This window comes from Macrosteles quadrilineatus, unplaced genomic scaffold (genome assembly GCF_028750875.1).
Source record: "Macrosteles quadrilineatus isolate MER2022 unplaced genomic scaffold, UCM_ALF_1.0 Scaffold_9__3_contigs__length_116548681, whole genome shotgun sequence".
Classification (NCBI taxonomy): domain Eukaryota; kingdom Metazoa; phylum Arthropoda; class Insecta; order Hemiptera; family Cicadellidae; genus Macrosteles; species Macrosteles quadrilineatus.
Window position 1 is genome coordinate 15,347,010 of NW_026542602.1, and position 18,448 is coordinate 15,365,457.

The 18,448-nt window shown below is 40.9% G+C and overlaps 1 protein-coding gene across 1 annotated transcript in view; it reads left to right on the plus strand.

Annotated features, from left to right (window-relative positions):
* Window positions 1–18,448, plus strand: part of LOC129001990 (cilia- and flagella-associated protein 58-like) — a 64,593-nt gene that overhangs the window by 35,596 nt on the left and 10,549 nt on the right. The window contains exons 14-15 of the mRNA XM_054429461.1: window positions 12,272–12,434; window positions 13,591–13,818. Of these exons, the coding sequence (XP_054285436.1) occupies window positions 12,272–12,434; window positions 13,591–13,818 (391 nt within the window). The remainder of the gene's footprint in view (window positions 1–12,271; window positions 12,435–13,590; window positions 13,819–18,448) is intronic.

Below are 18,448 nucleotides of genomic sequence, written 5' to 3' on the forward strand. Positions count from 1 at the left end.
CAGCAATCTAGGATAGGTTACGGTAGGTTAATCGTTACCTAAACGCCCGTATGAACCTCGGTCGCTACCCTAAACCCACGCAAATGCGCTCTAAACAACAAAAAGGTTAAGGGTAGATAGCCTGCATAGCTAACTAGGATGCTGAATATACTTCAGCAATCTAGGATAGGTTACGGTAGGTTAATCGTTACATAAACGCCCGTATACACCTCGTTCACTACCCTAACCCCACGCAAATGCGCTATAAACAACAAAGAGGTTAAGGATAGATAGCCTGCACAGCTAACTAGGATGCTGAATATTCTTCAAGCAATCTAGGATAGGTTACGGTAGGTTAATCGTTACCTAAACACCCGTATGAACCTCGTTCGCTACCCTAAACCCACGCAAATGCGCTCTAAACAACAAAAAGGTTAAGGGTAGATAGCCTGTACAGCTAACTAGGATGCTGAATATACTTCAGCAATCTAGGATAGGTTACGGTAGGTTAATCGTTACCTAAACACCCGTATGAACCTCGTTCGCTACCCTAAACCCACGCAAATGCGCTCTAAACAACAAAAAGGTTAAGGGTATATAGCCTGTACAGCTAACTAGGATGCTGAATATTCTTCAAGCAATCTAGGATAGGTTACGGTAGGTTAATCGTTACCTAAACACCCGTATGAACCTCGTTCGCTACCCTAAACCCACGCAAATGCGCTCTAAACAACAAAAAGGTTAAGGGTATATAGCCTGTACAGCTAACTAGGATGCTGAATATTCTTCAAGCAATCTAGGATAGGTTACGGTAGGTTAATCGTTACCTAAACGCCCGTATAAACCTCGGCCACTACCCTAAACCCACGCAAATGCGCTCTAAACAACAAAAAGGTTAAGGGTAGATAGCCTGTACAGCTAACCAGGATGCTGAATATACTTCAGCAATCTAGGATAGGTTACGGTAGGTTAATTTGAATAACTAAGACCCCCCACTATCCTTTAAAGATCCCAATTAATCAACAGGCTAACGCTAGCTATGCGAGCACTAAAACAGCTATATCCTTATAGTTAATTCTGTTTCGTAACTCTCTCTACGTTTTAATTAAATACCAGAAATTCGTTAAGCATACAAGATAGGGTATTAGGCTATAGAATGGCGTACACTGCCCAAAGGATGCTGCTTATACTGCAGCAAAAGGAGAGGTGTTTGGAAGGCAACATTGAGTTTATATGACGTTATATTACACAAGCTTAGGCTATTGTCACCCTCAAATTATATAGTTCTTCAATAACAACTAGGCTAAGGCTTAACCTATTAAATCACTCCTTAACTGCGATACAAGAGGGTTTAGGTAATTGAGTAGCGTGTTCTGCCCAAAGGATGCTGCTTATGCTTCAGCAAAAGGAGGGATATTGGAAGGTGACACAGAGGTTATGAAATATAAGATGTGTAGGTAAAAATCCTTTAGAATACTCAATTGGCCTTACTCAACTTTTGCTTTCCTCAATAGCCTAGTGTATGCTAACTCGTTTGGATTTGATATTGCTAGTCGGCAAAATTTCATTAACTTCAAACTAATTATTTCACAATTTAAAATCTAAATTAAATTGTAAAAAATACCAATTGATCACTGATCAAAATCGAAAACCTCGTTTATCGTGAACAAATTATCGCAAATCAATTAATCAATATCGTTCGTGAATATCAAAACGTAAAACTACTAGTTTCCCTGAATCATAAAATGATATCAAGTAGGCACTATACCTTAGAGAGAGACGTGTTGATTGGGTCACAAAATGGCACAGACTGTCCGGCGGCGCCCGGTCCCAGTGGTTTTGTTGCACGTCTGGGCCGGTCATGCGCAGAAACCAGTTTTGGCAGTCTGACTCGGCCTCGGCGGCGGCTCCATCGGCGCTCGCGCTAACTGCTTGAGCCTTACCTCACCGTGTTTAACCTCAAAAACCTTTGGTCTTTCGTACTACTTTTGATGACCCTCAACTAAAAACATTTTCTTCCGACTTCTATCGTGATCTTCTTAAAAAAAAAAGTGAGGTGTAAAAAAACAACCCTTACATCCTCCACTCACTTCGTGGAAACAAAAAAAAGAAACGGAAAAGAAAAAAAAAGCTCCTTATCTTCTTCAAAAAAAATAAAAATTCTTCTAACTCAAACCACCGTCTTCAACTATCTTCCTCGCTGTTTGGATCCAACTCCTTAGGATCTGATAAACCTCCGCAATCTCCTACGGGGCAAATAAAATAAAATTTCTTTCAAACAAAACAAAACTCTTCACCCTTCTGACGGGTTCATCGTTTGTAGGGCACCAGCCCCAACTTACGAATATTAATCCTCTTGAAGGTGTTGGTACCAGGAATTTGCACCTTCATGGTCCTTCTTTTCCCTCGTGTCTTCGCTGGGCGGTTTGTGGCACCCTCCTCGGGCTTCGGGGTCGGGGTGCTAGTACTCTCGCCTCCTACTGCTGAGCTTCGCATCAGAATCTCTGGCGGAACTGCTGTCGGTCCAAAGTCGATCTCCATGGGTTGGGTCGTCTGTAGCTGACTCGACTCGGTTTCCGGTTCGCTTATGATCTCAAAACTCTCGGTGGTGGAAGTCACGCTGACCCAGTCACGTAGCCTCCCAGGTGACATCGACAGGGTAGGTGACGCCGGCATCTGATCCATGCTGACTTCTTCTTCCGTCATCCCAGCCAACTCCAGTAAATCCGGTTTCGTCTGTGAACCTTCCTAATTTCGTCATCTAAGTGAAGTAGATAGCCGGGAGGTAAGTACTGAATTTGAAAATCCCTGACAAAGTCCATGAAGTCACCCCAAAATTCTCGATTATTCCTATACCATAGGATTGCACTGTCTTTCAATAGCTCGGGCAACGCTTTCAACATCAACTCAGGGGTCACACTATACGATTCCATCAATTCATTCAAGCGCTCTAAGAAAGAGATGGCATCCGATTCTTTCCTTCCATCGAATCTCAAATTCCATTTCCTTACGGTATTACAAAGGGAGGCAGTGTTCGACAGTCTTGGTGAATCTACGTCACCTGCCACCATTGGCTCTTCGCGTCCACTCGTGTGGTTAAAGCCAAAATCCAATTGTTCTGCCAAACCACCTTCATCATTTGATTGAGTGCGTGTGAAGACTGGGGCATAAGACTTCATCCTTATCGGAGTAAGCATCGAGGTTCGCCTCTCGGGAACCCCCACAATTGATCGAGCTGTCTGGTGTGTAGTTGGCTCAGTTCGGCCCATTAATTCCCTCAATGACAAGGTTGCTTGGCGTGGTTTTGAAGCTTGTGTCATCAGCCGTCTGACTTCGTTAAAATTGGCATCGGGTGGAAGACCCAGAAGTTCTCGGATGCTCACGGCTTCTAACTCTAAGGATGCACCCGCTGGTGCTTCTTGAGATGCGTGGTGGAACTCATCATCCTCTTCAATCGCCTCCTTTCCGGCCCGTTGTCGTAACCGTCGAACAAGTTCTGCTCTAAGCTGATTAGCGTTTCCTTCTGGTACAGTTCCCAGCTTGCCTAGCTCGTCTTCAAGCTGCGATCTTGATAACTTGTAGACCCAGCTGACCCTTACTTCTGTATCCGAGGGTGGTCGTTGAGCTGTTCCAGCTGCCGTAGAGCTAGTAGTCGTAGTAGTGGATGTCCGTAGGTCCGCTCCTCCAGACGAGGTCGTGACCGTAGCGATAGATTGTTGCTCGCCTCCTTGTGACGAAGCGCTCCCGTTGTCACCTTCTTCCATTATATTCAATGCCAGGAGAATCTTGAATGGTCTAAGGAATCTCTCTACGTGATAGAACATCGTTGTTCCTCAAATAAATGGTCTAAAATTCAAATTTCTACTTTTCTTTCAACAATTTCCAAATTTTCGTCGATAACTACTTATTCAGTAGTCCCTGTTCGGGCGCCATAAATATGTGAGGGAATTTCTGTGTGTTTGTCGATTTCGTTATCCTATTGCCAAAATAGTTCAGCGATGCTGGGTTTAAATTTCCAGGGGTCGATGTGAACCAACAAAATATTGTTGTTCTGAAATTCCACTCAATATTAATTTCGTCTCAAATAATCTAAAGTGTCGATCGTCTGTGTTTAATCAAAATCCTTTATTGAAATGATAGGGTAACTCAGTGAAATGTGCGAACCAGTTGTCGCTATTCACTCATCATCGTTACCCTATCAGACGCGAGAGAAAACGTTGTCGTGTATAATCTATGTGTCGTGTTATCTGTTAATTCAATTCTCGCGTTAGAGTCTATTTCAAGAATTAGGTTCGATAGCTTGTACAGCTAGTTAGGATGCTGAATGTTCTTCGAGCAAACTAGGATCGGTATCAAAGGTTATAGGATCAAACTAAACCTTGCTACGCTCCGATCGTTACCCTAACCCCACGCAAATGCGCTCTATACAACCAAGAGGTCAAGGATAGATAGCATGCACAGCTAACTAGGATGCTGAATATACTTCAGCAATCTAGGATAGGTTACGGTAGGTTAATCGTTACCTAAACGCCCGTACACACCTCGGTCGCTACCCTAAACCCCATGCCAATGCGCTCTAAACAACAAAGAGGGTAAGGATAGATAGCCTGCACAGCTAACTAGGATGCTGAATATACTTCAGCAATCTAGGATAGGTTACGGTAGGTTAATCGTTACCTAAACGCCCGTATACACCTCGTTCACTACCCTAACCCCACGCAAATGCGCTATAAACAACAAAGAGGTTAAGGATAGATAGTCTGCACAGCTAACTAGGATGCTGAATATACTTCAGCAATCTAGGATAGGTTACGGTAGGTTAATCGTTACCTAAACGCCCGTATGAACCTCGGTCGCTACCCTAAACCCACGCAAATGCGCTCTAAACAACAAAAAGGTTAAGGGTAGATAGCCTGCATAGCTAACTAGGATGCTGAATATACTTCAGCAATCTAGGATAGGTTACGGTAGGTTAATCGTTACATAAACGCCCGTATACACCTCGTTCACTACCCTAACCCCACGCAAATGCGCTATAAACAACAAAAAGGTTAAGGGTAGATAGCCTGCACAGCTAACTAGGATGCTGAATATTCTTCAAGCAATCTAGGATAGGTTACGGTAGGTTAATCGTTACCTAAACACCCGTATGAACCTCGTTCGCTACCCTAAACCCACGCAAATGCGCTCTAAACAACAAAAAGGTTAAGGGTAGATAGCCTGTACAGCTAACTAGGATGCTGAATATACTTCAGCAATCTAGGATAGGTTACGGTAGGTTAATCGTTACCTAAACACCCGTATGAACCTCGTTCGCTACCCTAAACCCACGCAAATGCGCTCTAAACAACAAAAAGGTTAAGGGTATATAGCCTGTACAGCTAACTAGGATGCTGAATATTCTTCAAGCAATCTAGGATAGGTTACGGTAGGTTAATCGTTACCTAAACACCCGTATGAACCTCGTTCGCTACCCTAAACCCACGCAAATGCGCTCTAAACAACAAAAAGGTTAAGGGTATATAGCCTGTACAGCTAACTAGGATGCTGAATATTCTTCAAGCAATCTAGGATAGGTTACGGTAGGTTAATCGTTACCTAAACGCCCGTATAAACCTCGGCCACTACCCTAAACCCACGCAAATGCGCTCTAAACAACAAAAAGGTTAAGGGTAGATAGCCTGTACAGCTAACCAGGATGCTGAATATACTTCAGCAATCTAGGATAGGTTACGGTAGGTTAATTTGAATAACTAAGACCCCCCACTATCCTTTAAAGATCCCAATTAATCAACAGGCTAACGCTAGCTATGCGAGCACTAAAACAGCTATATCCTTATAGTTAATTCTGTTTCGTAACTCTCTCTACGTTTTAATTAAATACCAGAAATTCGTTAAGCATACAAGATAGGGTATTAGGCTATAGAATGGCGTACACTGCCCAAAGGATGCTGCTTATACTGCAGCAAAAGGAGAGGTGTTTGGAAGGCAACATTGAGTTTATATGACGTTATATTACACAAGCTTAGGCTATTGTCACCCTCAAATTATATAGTTCTTCAATAACAACTAGGCTAAGGCTTAACCTATTAAATCACTCCTTAACTGCGATACAAGAGGGTTTAGGTAATTGAGTAGCGTGTTCTGCCCAAAGGATGCTGCTTATGCTTCAGCAAAAGGAGGGATATTGGAAGGTGACACAGAGGTTATGAAATATAAGATGTGTAGGTAAAAATCCTTTAGAATACTCAATTGGCCTTACTCAACTTTTGCTTTCCTCAATAGCCTAGTGTATGCTAACTCGTTTGGATTTGATATTGCTAGTCGGCAAAATTTCATTAACTTCAAACTAATTATTTCACAATTTAAAATCTAAATTAAATTGTAAAAAATACCAATTGATCACTGATCAAAATCGAAAACCTCGTTTATCGTGAACAAATTATCGCAAATCAATTAATCAATATCGTTCGTGAATATCAAAACGTAAAACTACTAGTTTCCCTGAATCATAAAATGATATCAAGTAGGCACTATACCTTAGAGAGAGACGTGTTGATTGGGTCACAAAATGGCACAGACTGTCCGGCGGCGCCCGGTCCCAGTGGTTTTGTTGCACGTCTGGGCCGGTCATGCGCAGAAACCAGTTTTGGCAGTCTGACTCGGCCTCGGCGGCGGCTCCATCGGCGCTCGCGCTAACTGCTTGAGCCTTACCTCACCGTGTTTAACCTCAAAAACCTTTGGTCTTTCGTACTACTTTTGATGACCCTCAACTAAAAACATTTTCTTCCGACTTCTATCGTGATCTTCTTAAAAAAAAAAGTGAGGTGTAAAAAAACAACCCTTACATCCTCCACTCACTTCGTGGAAACAAAAAAAAGAAACGGAAAAGAAAAAAAAAGCTCCTTATCTTCTTCAAAAAAAATAAAAATTCTTCTAACTCAAACCACCGTCTTCAACTATCTTCCTCGCTGTTTGGATCCAACTCCTTAGGATCTGATAAACCTCCGCAATCTCCTACGGGGCAAATAAAATAAAATTTCTTTCAAACAAAACAAAACTCTTCACCCTTCTGACGGGTTCATCGTTTGTAGGGCACCAGCCCCAACTTACGAATATTAATCCTCTTGAAGGTGTTGGTACCAGGAATTTGCACCTTCATGGTCCTTCTTTTCCCTCGTGTCTTCGCTGGGCGGTTTGTGGCACCCTCCTCGGGCTTCGGGGTCGGGGTGCTAGTACTCTCGCCTCCTACTGCTGAGCTTCGCATCAGAATCTCTGGCGGAACTGCTGTCGGTCCAAAGTCGATCTCCATGGGTTGGGTCGTCTGTAGCTGACTCGACTCGGTTTCCGGTTCGCTTATGATCTCAAAACTCTCGGTGGTGGAAGTCACGCTGACCCAGTCACGTAGCCTCCCAGGTGACATCGACAGGGTAGGTGACGCCGGCATCTGATCCATGCTGACTTCTTCTTCCGTCATCCCAGCCAACTCCAGTAAATCCGGTTTCGTCTGTGAACCTTCCTAATTTCGTCATCTAAGTGAAGTAGATAGCCGGGAGGTAAGTACTGAATTTGAAAATCCCTGACAAAGTCCATGAAGTCACCCCAAAATTCTCGATTATTCCTATACCATAGGATTGCACTGTCTTTCAATAGCTCGGGCAACGCTTTCAACATCAACTCAGGGGTCACACTATACGATTCCATCAATTCATTCAAGCGCTCTAAGAAAGAGATGGCATCCGATTCTTTCCTTCCATCGAATCTCAAATTCCATTTCCTTACGGTATTACAAAGGGAGGCAGTGTTCGACAGTCTTGGTGAATCTACGTCACCTGCCACCATTGGCTCTTCGCGTCCACTCGTGTGGTTAAAGCCAAAATCCAATTGTTCTGCCAAACCACCTTCATCATTTGATTGAGTGCGTGTGAAGACTGGGGCATAAGACTTCATCCTTATCGGAGTAAGCATCGAGGTTCGCCTCTCGGGAACCCCCACAATTGATCGAGCTGTCTGGTGTGTAGTTGGCTCAGTTCGGCCCATTAATTCCCTCAATGACAAGGTTGCTTGGCGTGGTTTTGAAGCTTGTGTCATCAGCCGTCTGACTTCGTTAAAATTGGCATCGGGTGGAAGACCCAGAAGTTCTCGGATGCTCACGGCTTCTAACTCTAAGGATGCACCCGCTGGTGCTTCTTGAGATGCGTGGTGGAACTCATCATCCTCTTCAATCGCCTCCTTTCCGGCCCGTTGTCGTAACCGTCGAACAAGTTCTGCTCTAAGCTGATTAGCGTTTCCTTCTGGTACAGTTCCCAGCTTGCCTAGCTCGTCTTCAAGCTGCGATCTTGATAACTTGTAGACCCAGCTGACCCTTACTTCTGTATCCGAGGGTGGTCGTTGAGCTGTTCCAGCTGCCGTAGAGCTAGTAGTCGTAGTAGTGGATGTCCGTAGGTCCGCTCCTCCAGACGAGGTCGTGACCGTAGCGATAGATTGTTGCTCGCCTCCTTGTGACGAAGCGCTCCCGTTGTCACCTTCTTCCATTATATTCAATGCCAGGAGAATCTTGAATGGTCTAAGGAATCTCTCTACGTGATAGAACATCGTTGTTCCTCAAATAAATGGTCTAAAATTCAAATTTCTACTTTTCTTTCAACAATTTCCAAATTTTCGTCGATAACTACTTATTCAGTAGTCCCTGTTCGGGCGCCATAAATATGTGAGGGAATTTCTGTGTGTTTGTCGATTTCGTTATCCTATTGCCAAAATAGTTCAGCGATGCTGGGTTTAAATTTCCAGGGGTCGATGTGAACCAACAAAATATTGTTGTTCTGAAATTCCACTCAATATTAATTTCGTCTCAAATAATCTAAAGTGTCGATCGTCTGTGTTTAATCAAAATCCTTTATTGAAATGATAGGGTAACTCAGTGAAATGTGCGAACCAGTTGTCGCTATTCACTCATCATCGTTACCCTATCAGACGCGAGAGAAAACGTTGTCGTGTATAATCTATGTGTCGTGTTATCTGTTAATTCAATTCTCGCGTTAGAGTCTATTTCAAGAATTAGGTTCGATAGCTTGTACAGCTAGTTAGGATGCTGAATGTTCTTCGAGCAAACTAGGATCGGTATCAAAGGTTATAGGATCAAACTAAACCTTGCTACGCTCCGATCGTTACCCTAACCCCACGCAAATGCGCTCTATACAACCAAGAGGTCAAGGATAGATAGCATGCACAGCTAACTAGGATGCTGAATATACTTCAGCAATCTAGGATAGGTTACGGTAGGTTAATCGTTACCTAAACGCCCGTACACACCTCGGTCGCTACCCTAAACCCCATGCCAATGCGCTCTAAACAACAAAGAGGGTAAGGATAGATAGCCTGCACAGCTAACTAGGATGCTGAATATACTTCAGCAATCTAGGATAGGTTACGGTAGGTTAATCGTTACCTAAACGCCCGTATACACCTCGTTCACTACCCTAACCCCACGCAAATGCGCTATAAACAACAAAGAGGTTAAGGATAGATAGTCTGCACAGCTAACTAGGATGCTGAATATACTTCAGCAATCTAGGATAGGTTACGGTAGGTTAATCGTTACCTAAACGCCCGTATGAACCTCGGTCGCTACCCTAAACCCACGCAAATGCGCTCTAAACAACAAAAAGGTTAAGGGTAGATAGCCTGCATAGCTAACTAGGATGCTGAATATACTTCAGCAATCTAGGATAGGTTACGGTAGGTTAATCGTTACATAAACGCCCGTATACACCTCGTTCACTACCCTAACCCCACGCAAATGCGCTATAAACAACAAAAAGGTTAAGGGTAGATAGCCTGCACAGCTAACTAGGATGCTGAATATTCTTCAAGCAATCTAGGATAGGTTACGGTAGGTTAATCGTTACCTAAACACCCGTATGAACCTCGTTCGCTACCCTAAACCCACGCAAATGCGCTCTAAACAACAAAAAGGTTAAGGGTAGATAGCCTGTACAGCTAACTAGGATGCTGAATATACTTCAGCAATCTAGGATAGGTTACGGTAGGTTAATCGTTACCTAAACACCCGTATGAACCTCGTTCGCTACCCTAAACCCACGCAAATGCGCTCTAAACAACAAAAAGGTTAAGGGTATATAGCCTGTACAGCTAACTAGGATGCTGAATATTCTTCAAGCAATCTAGGATAGGTTACGGTAGGTTAATCGTTACCTAAACACCCGTATGAACCTCGTTCGCTACCCTAAACCCACGCAAATGCGCTCTAAACAACAAAAAGGTTAAGGGTATATAGCCTGTACAGCTAACTAGGATGCTGAATATTCTTCAAGCAATCTAGGATAGGTTACGGTAGGTTAATCGTTACCTAAACGCCCGTATAAACCTCGGCCACTACCCTAAACCCACGCAAATGCGCTCTAAACAACAAAAAGGTTAAGGGTAGATAGCCTGTACAGCTAACCAGGATGCTGAATATACTTCAGCAATCTAGGATAGGTTACGGTAGGTTAATTTGAATAACTAAGACCCCCCACTATCCTTTAAAGATCCCAATTAATCAACAGGCTAACGCTAGCTATGCGAGCACTAAAACAGCTATATCCTTATAGTTAATTCTGTTTCGTAACTCTCTCTACGTTTTAATTAAATACCAGAAATTCGTTAAGCATACAAGATAGGGTATTAGGCTATAGAATGGCGTACACTGCCCAAAGGATGCTGCTTATACTGCAGCAAAAGGAGAGGTGTTTGGAAGGCAACATTGAGTTTATATGACGTTATATTACACAAGCTTAGGCTATTGTCACCCTCAAATTATATAGTTCTTCAATAACAACTAGGCTAAGGCTTAACCTATTAAATCACTCCTTAACTGCGATACAAGAGGGTTTAGGTAATTGAGTAGCGTGTTCTGCCCAAAGGATGCTGCTTATGCTTCAGCAAAAGGAGGGATATTGGAAGGTGACACAGAGGTTATGAAATATAAGATGTGTAGGTAAAAATCCTTTAGAATACTCAATTGGCCTTACTCAACTTTTGCTTTCCTCAATAGCCTAGTGTATGCTAACTCGTTTGGATTTGATATTGCTAGTCGGCAAAATTTCATTAACTTCAAACTAATTATTTCACAATTTAAAATCTAAATTAAATTGTAAAAAATACCAATTGATCACTGATCAAAATCGAAAACCTCGTTTATCGTGAACAAATTATCGCAAATCAATTAATCAATATCGTTCGTGAATATCAAAACGTAAAACTACTAGTTTCCCTGAATCATAAAATGATATCAAGTAGGCACTATACCTTAGAGAGAGACGTGTTGATTGGGTCACAAAATGGCACAGACTGTCCGGCGGCGCCCGGTCCCAGTGGTTTTGTTGCACGTCTGGGCCGGTCATGCGCAGAAACCAGTTTTGGCAGTCTGACTCGGCCTCGGCGGCGGCTCCATCGGCGCTCGCGCTAACTGCTTGAGCCTTACCTCACCGTGTTTAACCTCAAAAACCTTTGGTCTTTCGTACTACTTTTGATGACCCTCAACTAAAAACATTTTCTTCCGACTTCTATCGTGATCTTCTTAAAAAAAAAGTGAGGTGTAAAAAAACAACCCTTACAAACCACATTGACCAAATTTTCTGAAATCACTGATGGTCGTCCAGATCTTGATTCATTATGAACATTTTCCAGTCCTTCATTAAAAGCTTGCAACCACTTGCACACTTTACTGTCACTCGTTATGTTAGAACCGTCAACTTCAGTAATCTGCTGATGACTTTCTGCCGCTGAAACGTTTCTTGCAGACAAAAACCGACTGCCCTTACTTCACAATTGGCGGGCCGATCAATTGTCTTAAACATTGTGAACTGACAATATAAACAGCACACAGCAACAATAACAACGCTAATGGCGGCGCTTGACGCCCAAGGCATGCCAGGAGTCGGTGCGCATGCGTGTTTCATCCTTGGCGCCCACTTTAAATGGTTATAGCAAATCGGACCTTACTTTTGGAATAACCCTGGTATTTGATATTTTTTCATAAAAGAAAGGATTTGCATGAACATACTTTGCTATTTCAAATATATAAAGATATAACAATGTTAAAAAGAAATGTTTTTTTTTTCAAAAAAGGTTTACAGCGGGTTTTAGAAAAATAGTCCTGAAAATGGATTTTTAGAATGAAATAGAATAGAAAAATAGAATGAAAAAAATTATCTTTATATCTATATATTTTTGAATAGTCGACTGACGACTGAACATTATTGAGTCTTGAATATCTGGTTGTGAACAGTTCGGAAAAGGACGTATTGACTCGCTCGCTCAACAACATGGCGGATCTCCGCACGGAGATTCACCACGTGGAGAAAGAGCTTAACAAGGAGAGGGTGAAAGCAAGAGCTCTTGAGGAGGAGCTACAAAATCCCCTCAACACCCATCGCTGGCGTAAACTTGAGGTAGGCATAATGTATACGTCCCCACAGTGAATTATTTCATAGTGAAATAGTAGTTTACATAGTTTACCCTACTTTACCTATGACAGCTTTTTAATAATTAACAATCATTACTCATAACTTCTAAGAAAGGTTATGTTAATGTTTTTGTTTATTTTATAACCCTCATTAACAATAAATTGGTCTTAACAGGTGATTTGTTGAAGTTTGAAGCGTTACAATTTTAATTTTATTTCTTTTCTCGCAATCCTTGAACCTCGTTGGTCTGTTACTCGTGTTGTTAAGTAAAACAATGCTGTTAAAGTAAATCTTTTTAATTTTAGGAACTAAACTGAAACGGCTCTAGTTTTAAAAAAGGGTCAATCTTGTTTGAGTATGAGAAGCAAAGTAGCTTTCTTAAGTTCACTTCAAAAGTGATTTGTGATTGTTGTAGATCTATGCTACACAGTGGCAGTTCCAAGGAGCTATAGGGCCGGGCTAAAGCCCTCCCCCCATTGGACCATCAAAATATCAATTATTTAACTATACATTTTGTCATAAAAACGTAACAGAGGCTTTTGGACACAGTTCTAGACTTTAAAAATGACTTTAAAAAGTCATGGAAATTCTTTAAAAATACAAAAATTTTGGAAGAGGACCCCTGTACCCCACCCCCTTTACCCCTTGACGAGGTCCTAGAACTGCCACTGATGCTATATAACTCGTCGTCTTTGGTAGATATTAGATAAACCATTGCATATTTATGCAAATTAAATACAGTGTTTGTAAGTTGTTTTAGTTATCTGTTATGGAAACGTTATACGGCAGTGGTGCATTGGGGTTGAAACACATGGGGACAGAACTCCTGTACCCCATTCTGTTTTTTTCCAAGAATCCTATATAAAAATCCTATGTATGTTATACAGTTGTCCATAAATAATATTCCTAATATTTATAAAAAACTTTGATTCACAAACACTTTTCCAGTACGGTATGTATTTTCCTCAGAGGTACCCATACAAAGTGTTTGTTGTAATTTTTATTTCTTGTTAATATTCTAATTGACTTTCATTAGTTTATTGAATCATATCGGTTTTTATATTATTAAATATATAGTATATATATATATATATATATATATATATATTTATTGAGCTCAAATGATATTTCCATTGTCCAGGGTTCAGATCCATCGAAGATGGAGTTGGTGCAGAAAGTAAAGATGCAGCAGAAGCGTATCTTAGAGCAAGGCAACGCACTAGTGTTGATGGAGGAGCGATGTGTTGAGATGGAGCGTAAACACGCTCACCTGGAGACAACATTGGCTCGCTACCAGCACGAGCAGCCTGAGCGAGATAGAGCGGAGAGTTGCAAGAATAGACTTTCCCTAACAGAGAAGAGGCTCAAGGTAAACGCCTGTAGGAAAAACTATAAGACAGCAATTATGGACTCAATAATCTTAGACATTGCCTCAAACATGTAGTTTTAGGGGGAGAATACTAGGGACATAGTAGTGGTAGGCAGAACTTTTGCGTTGAGTTCCTAATTCAGACCCAAAAAGGTGGTGGAAATGGGAACCTCCTGAAGCTGAAAGTTCAATCCAAAGTGGCCTCCATATACTTGTAAAATGGGCATTGTGACTAAGCTGTACTCCGTTGAATGCTTGTGCTTAAGAATAAAGTTGCTCATTTGGAAACAGCTAAGAAATCAGTTTTGTGTGATTTAAATTAGGCTTTCAGACTCTAAAATATTATTTAACCTTTTGCGATTGAAAGATCAGCAGGACTGGCCAAGTCCAAGGCCTTCGCCCCCTCAGCATTTATCATGGCGGCTCACTCCCGGCAGTTCAGAATTGTTTTCACTGAAATCCTGCAATGTTAGCACAGAGGATTTAAATTGTAATTCTTTAATACTTTTCAATGAAATGGCGACCATACTAAGTAGGTATTTTAAGCCAAGTATGAATGGAGATGAGTGTAGGATGAGTGGCGCGATCTTGTAGTCTTGTTAGTGACTAAGGCCAACATATTCCTTAGACACAGCTGTTAATTAATAGTCCATACAGCTATAATGGTAACTAAGGGACCTACAGTTTATAGTGGAATCCGAACCACATTTTTGCCTTTGGTATATACGAATTGGTCTAATTACCAGGACAGTACTGCGGATAGTCGTAGTACTCAACCGTGCGGACGTTAATCTACACCAGGGAGTATCGCATCCACAGTGAATGCCTATAAATATCCACAATTCATGACCTCCTAGTAGCTGGATTACAGGACGACGCCACCCGTCCCAGTATTTTGTAGCAACAATAAAATAATAAATAAAAGAATTGTAATTTTATACTGACAATAGTTGACAATCCCGATATTTATTATGGATCAGACAACGAAAGCAATGCTAAGTGTTTTTGTAAAACTTGTTTAAACAATCCAGGACTTCATAATGGGAGAATGTTTAGAAAAATACCACTAAGAGAATAAATCAAAGAAGATTAAAAAATAACTTTCAACTTGTTGTTTGTATGAGTGACCAAATACCTAAATTTTACACGTTTAGTACATACGTAAGTTATACTGTGTGATGTGTGAGTGACATAACTAACTTACATATTTACTAAACGTGTAAAATGTAGGTATATTGTCACTATTGTTTTATTTAATTACAAACAACAAGTTGAAAGTTCTCTTTTAATCTTCTTTGAGTTTTTCTCTTAGTGGTATTTTTCTAAACATTCGCCCATATGACGTCCTGGATTGTTTAAACAAGTTTTACAAAAACACTTCACATCACTTTCGTGGTCTGATCCATGATAAATATCGGGATTGTCGGGTCTTCTTCATCAGTATATAATACCATATCAGCATATAAGTCTCTCAATTTGTCTTAAATGATTGTCCATTATTACTTATAACTCAAAAGTTTGCAGCCGGAATTTTACCCCGTGGTTTGTGACGTCACATTTGCCAAGGGGGTAAAATTCCAGGGGGATAAAAATCATCTACCCTGTTCTGGTCAGCTAGTGTTTATTTTAGTTGTTTCCACCACAATCTTTATGGTATAATGTTAAAAGCCCGCTGTTCGTTTAGCTTAACAATTCCTCACTTTGAACTTTAGTAAATGCACTAATTTTGAAAATAATACTATATTTAAAAGTTTATTATATTGCAATTTTCTTACAACGATATATTATTTGTTATAAGGAATTGACATTGAAATTTCATATTGTAACATAAAATAGGGTGACATTTCTGTGGGCAGGGCCGGATTTAGTATTTTTGCGCCCCTAGGCCCAAATAATTTTCCGCCCCCTAGTCTGGTCACAGTTAATTTCCTTCAAACCTTTATTAAAAACTTTATCATGCCCATAGGCCTAAGTTAATTGCTTGAATACCACTCCTCGTTGGAATCATTGCAAGTTTTAAAAAAAAAATATTGCTCATGTTTGTGGCCGTGGGGGTGCTGAACCCACCGAGCATTCCTGCAAAAAAACATGGCCATTGATTCCAATTATTCCAGGCCCAAAAACATGAACTCCATACAGTACGTGACACCATAGATTAAACATACGTACTCCTTTTTTAGTAGATTTGTCATCATTTTGGATTAGCTGAAAACAATTCTTATTATTTAAGGGGGTATGTTTATCTATGTTTAAATCTAGTTTATCCAAAATAAAACGATCTAATTGTAACGGGTCAAATGTGTAGGGGGTAAAATAACGGCTAAACCACGAAACTTAAACAGCTGAATGTAAGCTGTTGTTGTGCCCTAGTCGCGGCGCTAAACTGACATCGCACCTAACCTCCAATTCCAAGACAGCAGACGACGTTGGTGTCAGTTTGGTTGTTTGGTTGTTCGACTGCGTCTGAGGGCGGGCTACGGGAGAGAATAAGAGCAGGTGATCCACTTTGTGAGCGAGGCAGCTATAAAGCATGAAAAGCTGTCATACGCCTGCCTTTCCTGACACGGGACTCAGCTGACTCTGTTTGTGCTGACCAATCAGGAAGCGTTTTAACTTTCGTCTCGATTCTGAGACGAAGGTGAGGGAAGAAGAAGAGTTGTGGAGGAGAGTTGTCATTCGTAATCCCGGCTTTTGGTAAGTTTGTTTCGCTTTTGGTTCGTTCTCGAAAATTCGTGCAAGTTAAAGTTCGTATCGCAAGCTCTGAAAGCTTAAGTTCGTACGTATTGTTTCGTAGTGAATATTTTGATATAATTTCGTCATCGGGTAAGTTTTGTAACTAACTTACAGATTATTGTATATTACTTGACCAGTTTTCGTGTACGAAACTTGGTTGAACTTGAAGGCTAGGCCTGATTCGCAGACCTAGTCATACGCCTTAACCAACAATTTGAGTAAAGTACTGCAGTTGGTGAAATATATTTTCAATTACGTTTCATAATCCGTCTTGGGACTTTCTTTTTTTTAGCGAATTTCCCATATAGGGAATAAGCTATTACCGTAGTACTCATGGTAAGACCTGGACGCGGGACCGATTTTTTTTTTCGTTTTGAGGTCCCTAGAGGCCAAAAACACCATCCGTTCAAATTCATATATATATATATATTTATATATTTATATATTTATATATTTATATATTTATATATATATATATATATGTGTCCGTCAGCACGATAACTCGAGCAAAAATGATCCGATTTTGATGAAATTTGGTACAAACGTGTAAACGTACGTTTATTCGGACGAGTTCGCGATCCAGCATGATCGGACCATGGGAACGGGGGTTTACGGGGGGTTTTATGGGGTAAAAATAGGTTTTTCCCATTTTTGACCAAAAAAACATAAAATTTAGCAATTTCTTTCCAAACCATTTTGTAGAGCTTAAAAAAACAAATAACTTAGTATATTGAAGCGTTATTATGCGCCTAATTGTTACGGAGAAAATTCCAAAAAATTGTAAATTTAAAATTCCCATGTTATTCTTATGGAGAATAAGTAAACTGTTGTAGTTTGCTTGTTTGTGAACATATTTTGATCAAATTTGGAAAATGTTTTTATTTCTTACGAAACTATTCACATTAAAAAAAAAAAAAGTTTTACCCTCCCTGATGCAGCAAACCTAAGTACTTGTTAAACTAATTCTATTTAAATCAAGAATAAATGTTATATTTTTAAGTAGACATTTCAGTGTAAATCCAATCAGTCAAATGGAAATTCGCTTAGTCTGCAGGTTTGCTGCGGCGGGGGTATTTTTAATTCTTAAAACCCTTTTTTTAAAGTTCCCCAAACGTACCAAAGTCTGTTCCAGCAGACAGGTTTCTGCTGGACAAGTTCTGTCGAAGTTGGTCTAAGTTGAACACGTGAGGAAGTTAAAGTTTTAGTTTTTCGTTTTTGGCTCAAGGAGCAGTTTCACCTTTTTAGTTTCGTTTTTTTTTGTTCGTTCCTCACCTGGACCACTTAGGCTAACTTGTTTTCTTATCATTTTAGTAAATTCAGACTCTGTGGGAGTTAGGCTAGGTTAGGCCTATCTTGTACTAACCTTGTTTGTTTCAGGGTGACGACGTAACTCCGTAGGTAAGCGGAGTGCCTACTTAGCTTACTTGTTGATTTGTTAAGTTAGCTAGTAGTGTGTCATTTAGATATTTGCCCACAGAGTCAAGTCAAAATTATTTATTTCCCCACAAGCCCTAGGCTAGAGTGGTGATTTCGAGTAGGGTGTTTAGTAACCCGCAACGTTCGTCTCGAGCTCTGACAACCAGGGCTATCAAAGTTAGGCTATCCGAATCACTATCGACTCCTGGGAAACTCCCCGCGACCAGACTAGGGCGAATCCTGGGATCTCGTTTTCTTACCGGTGGCGTAATTTACCTCTTGTCGTCCGCCAGGAAAATTACGTCACATAAATGGCGCCCGAAACAGTTGGACCAGTGATTGGATAGTCTGATAGTACTTGGTGAGCTCAAGCTAAGATCGCTGTAGCAGCTGACGGAGAGTTGTGAGATTTTAGCCTACGTTAACCGCTCTAGCCTTTCAAGTATTAGCCTAGGCATACTGTAAGTTGTTTTATTCTACG